The sequence below is a fragment of the Vombatus ursinus genome, unplaced genomic scaffold, assembly GCF_900497805.2.
Source record: "Vombatus ursinus unplaced genomic scaffold, bare-nosed wombat genome assembly UNPS02014778.1, whole genome shotgun sequence".
Taxonomy (NCBI): domain Eukaryota; kingdom Metazoa; phylum Chordata; class Mammalia; order Diprotodontia; family Vombatidae; genus Vombatus; species Vombatus ursinus.
In genome coordinates this window covers 50333479-50350700 of record NW_020954556.1, presented here as the reverse complement: position 1 = coordinate 50350700, position 17222 = coordinate 50333479, and the positions used below count along the sequence as shown (strand labels likewise).

General features: G+C 37.1%; 1 protein-coding gene across 8 annotated transcripts in view; it reads right to left on the bottom strand.

The window, feature by feature from the left end:
- The window catches only part of PREPL (prolyl endopeptidase like), a 51942-nt gene that overhangs the window by 28733 nt on the left and 5987 nt on the right, over window positions 1-17222 (bottom strand). For 7 of the 8 annotated variants that reach the window (XR_003569381.1, XR_003569380.1, XR_003569379.1 and 4 more), the window contains exons 3-6: window positions 13339-13467; window positions 11853-11919; window positions 11147-11350; window positions 4511-4634 (exon numbers count right to left, since the gene is read on the bottom strand). Coding sequence is in view for 4 of the 8 variants with exons in the window: in XM_027865606.1 (XP_027721407.1) it covers window positions 4511-4634; window positions 11147-11350; window positions 11853-11919; window positions 13339-13467 (524 nt within the window). In the remaining 4 variants the exon portion in view is untranslated. The remainder of the gene's footprint in view (window positions 1-4510; window positions 4635-11146; window positions 11351-11852; window positions 11920-13338; window positions 13468-17222) is intronic. The other variant, XM_027865605.1, reaches the window with a different exon arrangement.

The following is a 17222-nucleotide window of genomic DNA, read 5'->3' as shown; positions in this document are numbered from 1 at the left end:
TCCCCCATTAATGTCCTCTCTTCCAGACTACCTTGTATTTAATTTTCTATATATTTGCACTTATTAACTTTAAATTTATGCTGTCTGTATATATGTACTTGTCTTCCCCATTACAATGTAGACTCTTTGAGAGTAAGGATTGTTTCATCCTTTGTATCTTCAAAGTCTAACAGTCCTTAACACGTAGTAGGTGCTTAAGATATGTTTGGTGACTGATTCAGACATCAAACAGATATATCCCAAAGCTTTTCACCATATATTCTAAAGGCAGTGTTCTTCCTTTATTGAGGGTACCACCATCCTTCCAGTCACCCAGGCTAGATGCCTAGGAGTAATTTCCTAGTTCTCACTCTCTCACCTCCCTCCTCCTCCCAACCATCCAATCAACTGCCAAGCCTTGTCACTTCTACCTTTGTAACATCTCTCATATATGCCTCCTTTTCTCACCTAACATTGCCACTACCCAATGCAGGCCCTCATCACCTTACACCTGAATTATTTCAACAGCTTACCTCTCTATTCAATTAACTCCATTTGCTTCCCATGCCTCCAGGATCAAATATAAATTTCTCCATTTGGCTTTTAAAATCTGGCCTCACCCTCACTCGAAAAGTCTTCTTACACCTTAATCTCCTCCAAATATTCATTCCACTAACCTCCTTGCTGTTCCTAGCACATAACACCCACATCTCCAGACTCAACGTTTTTCACTGGCTGTCTGCCATGCCTGAAATCCTCTTGCTCCTCATCTCCACCTCGTAGCTTCTCTAGTTTCCTTCATGTCTTTGCTTAAGTCCCACCTTCTACAAGAAGCCTTTCCTGGTCCCCCTCAGTGCCTTTCCTCTGAAATTAAATCCAATTTACCCTATATGTATCTTGTCAATTTTCACTACTATAATGAGTATTAAATGACTGCAGAGGAGACCTACAGCCAGCTGCTTCCCCCCTTCCCACCCCCCTTAACTCACATTTGTAGGTTGGGTCTCAAAGGGCAAAAAGAAAGAACACTGACTCTGGAGTCAGATGACCTGGGTTTAAAATCTACCTCTTATTTCTTATCTGTGTGAATTTGGGCAAGTCACTTAACATCTATGAGTAGTCATTTTCTTATCTGTAAAATGAAGGGGTTGGACTGGATGGCCTTTGAGAAACCTTTTAGTGCTAAATCTATGTTCCTACGACTGCACCAGGTTCAAGGTACACTGGGGGTCTATCCTGCTAAAATTACATAGCTTGAAAGCCCCTACCAATGAGCTTACTTTCAAGAGTTAGCCAGCTGACACACTTAGTTCAAAGTAAAGGCATTTACTAAAATGGCACAGAATGTAAAGTAGTAACAAAACATTTCCACCATAAAGCTGCAGTGTATTCTTTTGCAAATACATACATCACCAGTAGGAAGAGTGAATACTTACGCAGAGTTCACTAGGTACACACTAAGGATTACACAAGGTCAAGGTGATTCATGCTTTGGGTGCTGAAGCAATGTTTTTCCTTGTGATGTCTTCATGCTGCTCCCCTTTGGGCATTGTATCATAGCTCTTCTACTGATTGCCAGTGAGTGATAACTTCATCTTAACTACATAAATGGACCTTCTGGACCTGCTCTTTGCAGGGTACAGTGCCTCCAGCTGGGTGAGCTGTTCCACAGCCAGGTACTGTTATCAGTGGGGGTGGGGGGGAGGGAAGAGAGAGAAACCCTCTCCTACCACTCATTAGACTCTAAGAATTGCAATGGAAAATACTGAGAATGATTTCCTCTCAAGAGCTAGAGTCTTCCTTCATAGGTGGCTTTCTTCATAACTATCTTGACTCCCCCACCAGACTCCTTAGCGATTGCTTCTCTGCAGAAATGGTTGGATTTTTAAAGGCCACCAGGGGTGTGGCTGGTCCATCAGCCAATGGCTAGCCAGCCTATACTTCCATCATACTGAGTAGTATTTTTTCATACATCCTAAAGCATCAAGAGTTACAAAAAATCCTTTAGCTTCCTTTATTATCTGTGAATAGGTCATTCAGGGTGGGACCTAATGGTCCCACTTGCCAAAGTACAAAGGATTTACTCAAAATATGAAAGGGGACACACTTTACAAAGTACTATCATAAAAACTAATTTTCTCTGTTAGGCCTCTTCAATATGTAATTTCATCAAGTGGGCTGGGAGGAACTCAACTGATCAGAAATCTCCTGCATCAACTCTCCCTTTCTAGCTCCTACAACGACAAGGTACTTATGCTTAGGAAGGAAGGAGAGAAACAAGTTGTTTGGAGTGCTTTACACTTAATTATCTCATTTGATTCTAACAGCGACCCTGGGAGGGAGGTGTTGTTATTATCCCCATTTTACAGACGAGGAAGCTGAGGCAACTAGAGATGAAGTGATTAGCCCAGGGCTACACAGCTAGTCATTGTCTGAGGCTGGTTTATGGCAAGATCTTTTTCTGTGATCTCATTAAGAAAAATGTACTTGGTGAAAAAGTGAAGATTTTTTATTAAGATAGCCATAGCTTCATCCTGAATGGAATGGAATGATGGAAACAAGTAGGCAGGGATTGGACAACTGTATGGAATTACAAGGAATTGACTAAAAGTACTAGTAAAGTACTAGGGAAATGAAATTCTCTAGGAAAATGTGAGTCAAGGTAGAAAACAAAGGAAAATGAAAACCGCTAACAGAAACCCCAAAATGATCTTGAAGTAGTAAGTAATGGATTCTGTTGAAGTGATGCCTTGCTTTTCCAGTTATAACTGACAAAAGATTTATGACTATTATACCATATTTTCGGCTGCTCTCCAATTGTTAAATAATTAATTATCAACTCCCTTGGCATACACAATTCTATCAAGCCCAGAGGGAATAAATATTATTTAGTAACTCAGCATTTGAAGTTTAAAAATGTGTCCACTTTGAAGTCTCAATTCAAAAGAATAGCACAGTCTTCATATACAAATAATTTAGTGAAGGTTATTGCCATCTTGAACTTATTATCTCATCCATTGTGGCTGTGCCCAAGACCAATATTTTAAAACAATTAAGTTTTGGGAAAAAAGATACTTCATATTTAAAATAAATTAATGTTATTATTATCCTTACTTGAAGATAACACCACCAATATTGTTATATATTGTCCTGGGCTTTGGTCTAGATAGGTTAGATAGTTACTATAAAGAAGAATTCCTTACTTTTCATTCTCATACAGAAAAGCAATCTTAGTTAGGTAACCAAGTATTTAGTGACAGAAATTTGTTTTCTTTAACTCACTGTTTGCTTTATTTCTCTATACATCTAAATGTATAACATGTACTTGTAAACTGAATCTCTTAGTTATTTTAATAGAAGTTGATTATTAAGTCTCCATTAAAACCAATGGTATTCCTTGCTGACAATCCAATTCAGTCAAACCAGACTCTTAAAATTTATAAAGTTGGGACCTTCAAAGAGAAGACAGTGTGCTAGATGGCTATAAAACTAGCTCTGTAATCAATTTAGCAAAAATCCAGTTTTTCTTCCTGAACAATTACTTTGTAAAAGGACACTGAGTGAGTATTCAGTAGATTAGAGTTTGATCACTGGGAACAACATAATGGTTGTATTTGGTCACCACCCACAGCAGGGATTATCCCCAATATAAAAGAGAAAATATGAGTAGGTACAACAGGAGTTTTCTGGAGAAAAAGAGAAACCGATCTGTCTGCATGGCATGAAAATTGTCATTCTCTCTCTAAGGGGCACTTTGCCCTGGGAAAGACCTTGACATTTGCAAATCTAACAGAATAGCTAAGTAACAGAGAACAGTGAAAGCTGAGAGAGATTACAAATCAAGCACAGCAGGAGGGAGAGAGGGAGAGAGAGAGAGAGAGAGAGAGAGAGAGAGAGAGAGAGAGAGAAGAGAAAGAGAGAGGGAGAGAGATACTATGTAAGTAGTTCCTCCTCTGGCCATCTAAACCACACTGTGATGGTAAACAGGCAAACAGAACTGCAGAAACACAACCCAAGGAAGGACAGGGCTGGGAATGAAGAGACCAGCATCTTAGCACGGGCTCTGCTGCTAGCTGGTCGTGTAAGTTTGGATGAGTCACTTAAGCTCTTTCAGCCAGTTTCCTTATCTGTAAAATGGAAGAAAAATGAATTGGATAATCTACAAGAAAATCAAGTCTCCAATAAGAGATTTTTTTCCCCAGACTAAAAGCTTGGCATTAAGTGTATGCATGGTATGTTAGATACCATGAAGATTGCACTTTTCAAAAGATGTGTAGTTTCCTCAGCGTGGGTACTTCTGCTAAGGATGAAATCACAAACTCTTTATACTTTTAGCAGCTGGTTTTATGAGCTGCTATTGCCAAAATAATATACTCGAAGAGGAAAAAGACTTTTCCAAATAAAATAAATAATCAGAGTGCAAAGACACTTTACGATGCTTAAATTTAAGAAGCTACTTTAGGGGATGTTAAATTCACATTTGGCCAAAAAAAAAAAAAAAAGCTTATATTCTCTTGTATTTTTCCAGTACCTTGGATCTTGTTCTGTGTAGATGCGTTCAGTATGTTTTTTATTCCCAAAGCTGGTTCGAAATACATCACAACATCGAAGGTTCTTTTGGCAAGTGTATAATAAAATGCCATTCTGTGCCCATTCTGAAAGGAAAACAAATTAAGTGATGAAATACTACTACATTATAATAGAAAAGCACAATAGTCATGATTCTGTTTGGGAGTCTGTCCTTGGAAACTAAAAGTTAAAGTGAACTTGATTACATTGAACTAAGATAACAATAATAGCATCTGACATTTATATAACACATTTAAGTTTGCAAAGTGCTTTTCCACATGTTTTTTCATCTGACCCTCACAATAACCTGTGAGGTAATTTTATCCCCATTTTCCATTTGAGGGAAATGAGGCTGAGAGAATTCATGAGCCTCATCCAGGGTCACAAAGTCAATAAGCCAGAGAGCCTTCTACAGAAGGAAGTACTACTGCCTCTGCATAAATTCTCAAGTATCTATTGTTATTTACTATGAATGTCTTACAAGAGATTTTTCAAGAAAGCATGAAGGATTAAATGCCTTAGAATTCTGAGCAGATCTAAAGAAAAGCACATTTGATTTAAGAATCAGAATGAAACGTGAACTGGGTTTAAACCTACAGCTTCTAACTTGAAGACTGAGGAAAAACTGGATCTTTTATTCTCATTTCTAAAGAATGTTAGATTGATATCTTCTTCAATGTCTGACAATGACTGTGGACTATATAACCATTATTCATTCTAAAGGCAGTTTTGAAATGAAAAGACAATAAAAGTTTGACGTTCAAATCTTATCAGATGCATCTTATTATATTCATCTCATAAGAGAAGTCACTATAACAAACCAAGTTAGCACTTATTGAATCATATCATATACAGCACTTTATAGGCTGACTATGTATTTTTAATAATATTAAGGTAATTTGAAATATCAGTCCACTTGAAATCAAAGGGTAAGGAAAGATGAACGAGGTTTATGTCCACAGGAGGGCACAGGGCAGGGGAGGGGAACCTGTCCTTGAGGCCACATATGACCTTCTAGCTCTTTGGGTACAACCTTTTGACTGAGTCCAAGTTTTACAAAACAAATCCTTTTATTAAGGGGATTTGTTCTCTGAAGTTTGGATTCAGTCAAAGGACCTCACTTGAGGACCTACAGGGCCACATGTGGCCTCAAGGTTGCAGGTTCCCCACCCCTGGCATAGGGCCTTCAAAAGAGACTACAGAACTGATCAATACCCCTCTCTAAGTGGCAAGTATGATAATGTGGACAGTTCCTCTTTTAGCTTTATTTATGATTTCCATATGGATGACTTTCAACTTTATCTCCAGTTCCAACTTGTTTTCTAGACTTTCTATTCACATTTCCAACTATTTCTCGATTATTTCAAACTGGATGTCCCAACATAACTCTAATTTAACAATTTAAAACCAAATAAATCACAATATTCTAAAACATCTTTTTTTCTTTCTTATTTTGCTAATGGCATCATCATATTTCTAGTTACTCAATTTCAAACCTACCTTTAAAAGTCCTATTTGAATCCTGGCTTATCTTTGTCCCCTATTTAGGATAAACACCCCCAATTCCTTTAACTGCATGAATTTAAGGCCCTTCACCATCCTGATTACCCTCCTGCAGACTCTCTCCCACTTATACTCTTCTTAAATATGGTACCTAGATCTGAATATATCCCACAGAGCAGAAAGCCTATCTCCTCATGATTCTTCTATGTCTCGCAATATACCCTAACACCATATTACCCCTAACATCATATAAAATTGTTGACTCATATTGAATTTGGGAGTCCACAAAAACTCCTAGTTAGATTTTTTAAAATGATTTTTTAAAGTTCTCAATTTAACTATAACAAAAAAGAGTATTCTTATATACAAAATAGAAGGGAAAAATAGGATTACATGCAAAAACATGAATCTCTATTACATACAGCTTCCTTTAAAAAAATAACATACTAAATTCAACATATTACTTTCAAAGTTATACTACTTGTCTGTGTTTCCTTTTGAACTTCCTTCTCTTCTCTTTTGCACAATTAAAAAATGATTCAGTGACTGTCTTTTCTTTATTATCTTTTGCAAGGGGCAACCTTATTGGTAGCTCCCCTTCTCCCTGAAATCCTTGCTGTCTCTTCAAAAAAAAAAAAAAAAAATACAGTCCTTATAACAAATAAGCATGATCGAGCAAAACAAATCTACAAATTTACCATGAACAAAAATTTGTTTAATTCTGCACTTTGGGTCTATTAATCCTCTTTGAGTCTATTAACCTGTCAGGACTTAGGCAGCATGCTTTCTCATCAGTACTCTGGAATCATGGTTGGCTATTGCAATGATAAGACTGCTTAAGTCTTTCAAAGTCCTTTTTCTTTACAATATTGTTGTTAACTACATAAACTGTTTTCCTGGTTATATTCACTTCACTCTGCATGAGTTCTTACAGGTCTTCCCAAGTTTCTCTGAAACTATTTTGTCATCACTTAAGGCATAATAACAACATTCCATTATATTCAAATATCATGATTTGTTCAGCCATTCCCCAATTGATGGGCACCCTCTTTGTTTCCACTTCTTTGCTAGCACTTAGCATTGTGTCTGGTATATAGTAAATACTTAATAAATGTTTATTAGCTGACCGAGAGAAGGGTATTTTGCACAGATAAGTCCTTTCCCTTTCTTTTATCTCTTTGCTGTACAGGTCTAGCAGTAAGATTATTGAGAAAGAATAGGGCCTCCTGGATATTTTTCTGAGGACTGCTGCCTAACCATGCTTCCTCAATCCTATTTTTGTAGCTTATCTTTTGAGCCCAAGTCTAACTCTTAGTGACAGAACCTAAGGATCCTTGGGCCTTGACATTCACCCTGCAGCTAAACTTTGTTTTCTTTGTTGTCTCTCCCAATTACAATGTGAGCTCCTTCAAAGCAGGGACTGTCTCACCTTTTCAATTTTTATCTCCAGTGCTTATCATGATGCTTAGCACAGTAAGCTCTTACTAAATGTTTTTTCATTCATTTATTTGATAAAAATGTTAAATAGCACAAAGAAAAGTACATATCCCTGAGAGAGTCATAGGATTAGAGATTTATTGTTGGAAGATAACTTAGAAGTCATCTAGTCCAGGCCCCTCATTTTTACAGATGAGGGAACAGGCCCAAGAGCTTTATGTGACTTACCCAATGTGACACATGTAGTAGTCTTAGAGCTTGGTTTCAAATTCAGATACTAAGAAAGCCAGCATTCTTTCCAATGTACCACACTGCCTCTATTCTAAATTGACATTATGTCATTGAAGACTACTCTGAAATCAAGCCACTCAAATCAGTTCCAAATCTGTCATTTTATACTGTCTAATCCATAATTCCCCATCTTTTTCTCAAGAATAGTATGAAGATTTTGTCAAATGCATGACTCTAACATCTAGGGAGATGATATCTACGGCATTTCCCTGATCTCCCAATTTAGTAATCCTGTCAAAGAAATGAGGTGAATGTGGAATGGCCTGTTTTTCATGAAGCCATGCTGGTGCTTTCGCCTCTCTGCTTCCTTTTCTAGATGTTAATAGGTGTCTCTTTAATAATATATTCCAGAATTTTACAGATTCTATTCTTTTTTTTTTTAAAGGGAGGTTTGCCTTCTACAGTCCCTATGCTAACACTCCAGTTTCCATAAAAATTTAATTGATATTTTTTTCACGAACTTCACATCCCTCCCTCTTTCTCATTCCTTTTAACACTAAAGGGGGGAAAAATAATTCAGTAAAACTAAAACATCAACCAAATCTGGCAGTATAAGGCCTGTGCCACACCCATAGTCCCCTCACCTCTACAAAGAAGGGAAAAAGACTCATATTTCTCGTCTCTTCTTTAGAGACAAGCTAGGTCATCATAAATACAATCTTCTTTTTCTTCTTCTTTCCTTCACATTGTTTTAGTCATTATGTATACAATTTTCCTGGTTCTGCTTAATTCTAAATTCTTCATATTAATAATTTCTTATAATGTGATACTATTCCAATATCTCACATAGCACAATTTCTTCACTGCCCAATCAATGGTTACCTACTTTGTTTACAGTTTCTGCTATTACAAAAAGCACTGCTCTCACAATTTTGGTGTAGATGGGCCCTTTCTTTCTATCTTTGACCTCTTTAGAGTCTAAGGCCAGCTGTGAGACCACTGGTTCAAAGGGTACGGATGTTTTAGTAACTTTCTCAACAAAATGTTAAACTGCTTTCTGGAAGTATTGAACCAGTTCACAGCTCTAGCAAAGTGTGCTGTCCTTTCTCAGTCCCTTTTCTGTAATTTTTCAAAGACAACAGACAGTGGGTCAGCAATCATGTTTGCCATTTCTTTCAGTAACTGAGGATGTAGTTCATCTGGGCTGGGTGACTTGAAATCATCAAAGGCATCCAGAAGCTTTCTTGTTGTCTCTTTACTTATCTTAGGTATCTACTCCCTAGAAGCCATATTTGTTCTTTTTTCAGTCCAAAGGTCATTCTTCTTGGCAGAGAAACAGAGACAAAATAAAATTTGAGCAGCTCTGTTTTCTCTCCATTATCCTGGTCGGTTATTGTCCAAATCCATTCTTAAATAAAGTCTTATCCTGTCTTTGATTCTACTCTTTTTTCCAATATTGTTAACAAAACAAAACAAAACCACCCTTCCTTTTGGTGTTATTTTTAGCTTTCCTCACCAATCTCAGTTCATTCTGAGTATTAACACTGCTAACATAGGAGTCCTCACAGGACTATGTCTTGCTTTTGTATTCATCTCATGTAACACGACCTAGCTCACTGACTTTTGTCTTTTGAAAAGCTACATTGTTGGATGCGCTCCTTGTGCATCTAAAGTGGTCTCTTCTGACAGCTCCCCCTTTCTATTCCCTCTTCAGAATTTCACCATGTGATTTCAACCTTTCATTCTTGAGTAGCTTCCATCCTTCCTGGGCTAACTTTCCTTTTAGAACTGTAGTTCATGGATGAGATCTTCTTCTGACCCTTACGAGGTCTATTCTCTTCAAATCTAGGGTACAACATGCCAATCTTCTTCTGTCTTGGAAACTTGAAGAGGAAATGGTTCCTTTTCCCTGGGGTTCTGCTTCTTTCTATCAGATCCAGAACAGACTATCTCCTTGTTGGTTCTTCTACCTTCTGAAGGAGTAGAGGTCCTTAGAAAAGGAGCAGTTATGCCCCTGAGTAGAAAAATTCAGACATGGCAGACTCCGGGGTCACTCCTCACCGCGCAACTCCTCTGGGGTCTGCCTGGCCTGAATGTCCATTCTGCTTGCCTTGATGACCTCAGTTAGAGAAATGGTTTATCTGCAGACACTTGTTGCAGGGAGCACCCATACATGTATATACACAAATAAGGTGAGGGAGACACGCACAGGAGGAAGGGAGCCCAAGCTTCCTGACCACCACCTTAACGGTATTAGCTTATTGCACTGAAATTGGCTAACTGGGGGAATACCCACAGAAAACAAAACAAAACAAAAACCCTTAATTAATTCCAGCATCTACCAGCACAGTATTGGCAGGTGCCGCTTCCTGGAGCACCGCCTCTCTATGCGCTGTGCTTCTCAGGTGTCATCATGGTGTAATGGTCCTCCTCTTCCCTGCGGTGCTTAAATCTGATGCCGCCTTCTCTGGGAAGTCTTCATCTCTCTAGTTGTTCGTGGTCTTTCCTTCTTCAAATTACCGTGTATTTATCTGCATACATGTTATAATTTCCAGTAGAAAACAAGCCCTTTGAGAGCAATAATTCTTATTTTGTTTTTGGTTTTATAACCCCAACGTATGGCACAGTGCCTTGCACACAGCAGATACTTCATATCTATACACTGAGCTGAAGTGCCTGTTACTGATCCTCATTTCCTCTTCTCTGGACCAGTGGTAGTCCCCCTGCCTCCAGTCATTCACTCTCTCTTCATTTCAACCCATCCTACACTCTGCCATCTAATCAATCTTCCTAAAGTACAGCTTTGATCATGTAATTCTCTTCTTTTAAAACTTTCAGTCACTCCCCAAGTTAAAATTTCTTATTCTGGCAATTAAGACTCCTTCCACAATCTGACCCCAAACTACGTTTTTAGCCTTATATCTCATTACTCCTATATATATATATATTCTAAGCTGCAGCTAAAAAAGACTCCTCATTGTCCCCTAAATTCCATTCACCATTCTTTATTCTTAGGTCACAGGTGCCAGGTCCTTCCATCCCAGCTCTGCCTTTCAATTCTTAGCCAACCTCTAAGGCCTAACTCAAATGCCACCTCTTCCATGAAGCCTTCTGAGTCTCTCTGGTCAAGGAAGTCTGCTCCAGTCAGCACCAATCCTTCTCTTCTCTGAACTTTGTGCCTCTTTTATTATGCTTTTACTTCCTACCCTCTATTATAATTCTGTAGCTATCTCGCACATATGTCTTACTTTCCCATATTAGCCTGTAAGTTTCATGACAGCAGAGCCTATCTTATTATATTTTTATTCTACAGAATCTACCACCGTATGTGGTAGGCATGCAATAAATATTTGTTCGGTGAATAAATCCTGCCCTTATCCTTTTGGATGCTGCCTTTAAGGAGAGAACATGTCTGTCAGTGGCTTACCAAAACTGAACACATTGGGAATGAAGTCCTCCACTTTTGGATATTTGCCAAGCTTAACAATTACACATGTAGACTCTTCAGAATCTGAGGTTTTTATGCTGGCTGCCATGTACTCCTCCCCTGGAGAAATCCTGATACGTTCAACAAAGGCATTATATAATGAAAGCTCTTCCAAACGGAGTAAAACTTCACAATTATTAATACCTAGTACATAAAAAACAAATACAGATCACAGACCTGACACTAAACTATACATTTTATTTCAAAGAGGAATTTCATGGATTTGGATCTCAAGATAAATATCTGCTTCTAAAAGCAAATATATTCTGTTCTTCCTCAGAATTGATGTCATTTATATTTAATCTGGGATGAGAATATATAACACTTACGGATAAAGTCATAAATTTATCAAATAATCACAAAAATAATAAAAAAACTAATTTAAGAAAAGGTTCTGTTTGTCACCTATGCTTTGGCTAGAGTATATCCTTGTTAATACTGTTATAACAAATTTAGATGTTAAAAAACACTGTGAAAAATACACACAAAATTACGTTACTTTAAAAAGACAATAATGTTGAGTCCATTACACCTATGTATCTACTCTATTTCTACCATTGTATATATTTCATCAATGAACATTTTTATTTCTCAAGAAAGAAGATCTGAAAAATTAAAGCATGTAAAAAAGAAAAAATAAGTTTACCATCTCCAAGTTTTAAACGAAGTATGCAACCATCTTCTTCATAGTAAATAAAATCACCAAATCTAATCTGAGAAGTGAAAAAAAAGTGTTGCTATAAAAAGTGCAAAACTGATTCAGTTCATAATTATGTTTCTTTATTGATCTCTGATAAAATGAGCTGTTCAATATATAAGATGATACTGCAAATACTTAGATTTCATTAAAAAAATAGATCCACCAGTGTAGAAGTATATGAATATATACTAAATAAAGAATGAAATACAACATGTCACATGTTTCTTCCCTTTCATGTTATTTGTACATATTTATGGAATCAGTGAGCTTCATATACCAGTTTGTATTTTAAAATTACAAAGGACTTTTCTTCCTATAACCCTATGTGGCTATTACTATCATCACGCCTGCTTTTTTTTTTTTTAAACCAATGAGGCTACTGAGACTTAGAGACTTGCACAAGATCTAGGACATTACAGCATAGAGCTGAGACTCAAAACTTCTTCTGACTTTAGGGTTTCTTCTACTATATTATGGTGAAAATTAGTATCGGAGACTCAATCAAATTCATTAAATTCAAATTTCATTTTATGTGAAACTTCAAATCTAACAATACTGCATTATTGTATAACACAAAGAAAACTTCTGGTTACAAAGAATTTATATTAAAGAAGAAATTAATTTTCTAAATTCTCAGTAGCAGTTCTATTATTCCTGCAGGGAGCTGTGGCTCTTTCAATTTTATACTGGTTTACTCTGAGTCTCCGAGAGAACATTTCATTCTCTTACCACTGCCTGCCAAGGGAGTACTGGGAAGGAGATAGAGATTGTTACAAGTCAGTAGACTGTACAGCACTGCTTGAGGGTATATGCCTGAAACATGATTATTTAAGATATAAGTTTAATTGAAAAATATTCAGGGTGAGTAGCTGTGCTTAACTGTGGCAATTTTAAGATGACAATGAAATAATTTAGTTTTAAGCTACATAGCCAGAATGTATTTTAAATGTGTTTCCCTCTGTACAATGCTTTTAAACAAAGCTACCAAAGATGCTTCTGAGACAGGAGCATCACAAAGCAGTTTAAATAATGTTAATTTTATTTTAATGGCATTTAATGGCATGAAATAACATGGCTACACTGGTCTACTAGTACTACTTAAAAATCAGAACTCAAGTTTAGACATTACAGTTAAACATCATAATTATTTATTGTATAAAACTAACTCTGAAAAACAACTATTTTTACACTCAGAACCTTTCTGAGCTTTGTTCTGGTTTAATCTTTAACATTTACAAAAAAAATCACATCATACTCATTTTAAGTGTTGCAGTGACTATCCTTTGGCTCAAAACAACAAAACATTGACCTGCAAATGTAGCTGACTGCTCACAGCACCAGGGGTCTTTAGGTGCTAAACATACATTTGCTTCTTGGCCTACAGTGCCGGAGGTTATTTTTTAAGGAGGGAAATAAATCATTTCCTACTGACCTCTAAGCTGTCCAAAGTGAGTAAGTATTTGTCATAGAATGCTTCTATTTTCTTCTTGAATCTTTCCATCGAATCCGTGTAATTTATTAAAAGGGATTTTGTGTTCTCTTGTTCAGTATTCAGAAGATTCTGTAATAAATATTTTACTAGAGCAATCAAATTATTTTAAACTACTAAAATTGTGTACTTTCTAAAGAAAAATCCTTTGTTTCCTTTTCATGCAAGTTTTACAATGCCAGGAACACTTAATGAAGTAATAAGTAGTTTGAGAGTTCTTGAAAGGTTTTCTTAATTCCTCCCCCTGAGAAAATCCTCCTTCCACAGTCCTGTGTTGATGTAGAAATCTCATTTTAAAATCCAAACAAAAAAGGATGCACAGGACACTCAGCAACTAGAATACTGCTGTGCTCTTTTACATCAATAATTCCAAAGGACGAGGAACGCAGAAGTGTAGCTAAGACCCGTACTCCGCTTGAGAGAGTGTGCAGAAACACCATGGGCAACGTTTACAGGAGATTAAGCAGAAAAAGAAATCCCATGTATTTTACATATTTAACACTCAGTCAGGGGTGGGATAGTAGAGAGAAAGAGAGCTAGAGGCATCTATTGAGTTTTTACAAATACTGAAGTATGAAAAGGGAAGCGCTGCAGGGAGGGAGAGGAGGACACTTTATCTTTACTAATAAAAGCTCACCATCATTTTACTCACAATAAAACAGTTATCGCATAAGAAGTCTGCCCTACCCCACCTCCTCATCAGCAATAATTTGCTTCCCTTGTTGGGATAAGCAGCAGCCAAAGGCAGAACAGTTTATCTGTTCAAAAGGTGAATTACTGCCTTGCAAAATGGAGCATCCCTTTTATTTTCATTTTTGAAAAAATGCATTCACCATATGTAAGGAAAAATCAATGAAATAATGGCAGAATTAAAGAAAATTAGCAGAGACACAAATGAAAGCTTAATAAGTGCCTACTGAATGAGAATCTGCCCATGAATGTTCTTAAAGGAGATAAGAAGACCTAACAAACAAAAAACTTGAATTGACCTCTAGAGCCACATAAATGGACATGTATGTCATCAAGGTCCTAGATTGGGGGAAAAAAAATCTCAACTGCCTGATGAATAATATGCCTGACAGTTTAACATTCTATTAAAACTGTCTAGGAACGAGTGTCCGTAAGTAGAAGAAACCAATCTAGCCAAGCTTTCCAACCACGGATCTTTGCCAAAGATCATACTCACGATTACAAGTGCCAAAGTAGCCATCCATCCTTCAATAATTAACTCAGCAAGCAACAAATCTTCATTGAATGACTGGTGCACCCATGATATTTTATTAGGCATAGTACAAAAATATGAGCTAGAAATAGTTTTTGCCCATGATGAGTTTACAGCCTAAAAGCTACGATGATGAGATATGACAACACACAAACATAAAAAAACTCAATGCCTCTGGCTCCCAATATCTTCTTTATATGTTATTTACTTTTTCATTTTCCATTTTTGGGAGATAGTCTAGATTTTGGCTGAACTCAATCTGATTCACATCAGGATCATGGCTGAGGTAGAAAGTTATAGAGCTAGATCCAGTGTCTATACTTTTAGGATTTACACCTGTCTGATTTTGGCTTAAAGTACAAGACAAAGGGAAGAAATCGAAGCAAAACTATTTCCTAATCAAAATCAAATGAGATTTAAAGTTCTCTATATTATTCTAACTTGCTGATTTATTTTAATTATATAAACACTTAAATAATTTTTATTAAGTGATCATTTACAAGATCTGCCCAAAATACTGGAAACTTCAGTACAGGCCCATTTCCTAATCAATGAAACTACCATCAGAATTTTTATACAAGCCAGAATTTATTTTGGAGGAAAAGAAAGTGAAACCATTTATTTTGACTAAGATACTTGAATAACCATCTATATTCACTAAGCTACTTAAATAACAGCCTTAGATATAAACAAAACATACAAATATATATTTATATATATAACTGGAGGCTGACTAGAAGCTTATGTTGCAATTGTAACATTAGACAGTGATACAAAATGAAAAATAGATCTGCAGGCCAGAAGAGGGGCCGTCCAAGTGAACTGGATTTTGTTACCCATGAACCCAAATCTGATCCCGATGAGAACCCAGCATTGATCGTGAAGGCTGTGCAGTTGGGGCAATGTTTGTGCCCTTACCATGATTTAATTTATATCTGCCTGCTAATTTTTCCCTATGGTATAACCAATTGAACAAAGCTGAATTCTCTTGATTCTCCTCCAGTCTGTGACTGCTCTTTATTCTTCTCTTGCCCTGTAAAGATCAGTATCTCCCACTTTCTATCCCGGTCCACTTCAACTCTCTCACTATACTCTTTTCATTGGGCCTCTCTTCATTATACTCACATATTCTTCCATGGCTCCAATCATCATCTCTACAGGCATCCCTTAATCTCTATTAGATGATAATGTCTATTAGATTTCTTAGATATTCCACCAACACCTCAAATTTAACAGGCTGAAGACTAAATTTTTATAACCCTCTCCCCAGAACCTACCCTTTCCCCTAACTTCTCTATTTCTGTTGACAGCACTATTACCCTCCAAGTCACCTACACATATCCTGGGATTACAAGTTTCCCTTCCAAATCTCGATTTTCCCCATTGAGGTTTTGGTATGTTGTGGGTTGGCATAAGAAATTAAATGGGAATTTTGGGGGGGGTTTGTGGAAACTGCAGATGACACGCAAAGATGACACAGAAAAAGTTTAGAAACTCAGAAATGCATAAAATATACATTTTAGTATAGTATAGTATAGTATTGTATAGTATAACCCATGACCAAATATTTAACTCAAATTTTACAATAAGGTACTGTAAACACCCCATAAAAGAAAAAGAAAAAAAGTTTAGACTTCTTCTCTGGTACAAAGAGAGGGCCAAATTTTTCTACACAGACTTTCCAGATTGCTGGGGTGCCGCACCTCTAACCCCACTATGTGGAAGGGATAACTGTATCTTTGACTCATTTTCTATGATCACTCTTTCTCAGTCTCCTTTGCTGTATTTTAATCCATGTCATGCTCATTAAATGTGGGTGCCTTCCCTCTTCTCTTCCCACTCCCACCCCAAGACTGTCTTGGGCCTTCTTCTCTTTTTACGCTGTACTGTCTCAGCTGGTGATCTCATCAGCTCCTATGAGTTAAAACTATCATCCCTATGTAGATGATTTTTAGATATGTATATCCAGTCTTGGTAGTATCACCACCTACTTATTGGACATTGTGAGCTGGATATCCTGTAAGCTTCGAACACTCAGTTTTTCCAAAACAGACCTCATTATCTTTCCCCCCAACCCTCCCCCCAATTTTCCTGTTGCTGAGGTGCCGTCACCTTCCCCGTCACCCAGAATCACAACCATGGAGACATTTTCCACTTTCACAACATCTCTCCCATACATCCCCTTTCCTCCACTCACAGTCACCAACCTAATTCAGGCCCTCAACACTTCTTACTTGGCCTGCAAGAATTTTCTAATTGGTCTTCCTGTCTTAAGTTTCTCACCCTTCTGATCCTATCTTCTACTCAGCTGTTAATAATTTTCCTCAAGCCCAGATTTGCTTATATCCTCCCTTTCCTGTTCCTCATTCAGTAGATTTCAGTGACTCCCTGTTACCTCCAGGAACAAATATAAAGTACTCTCTTTGGCATTTAAAGTTTTCTGTAACCTAGCCCTTTCCTACTTTTCTTATTCTTCTTATATACTACAATCCAGCTTAATTGGCCTATTTGCCGTCCCTTACATAGGACACTGTATGTCTCCTCTCTATGCCTTTGTACCGGCTGTACCCCGTGCCTGTAATGCTTTCTTTCCTCATCTATTTTT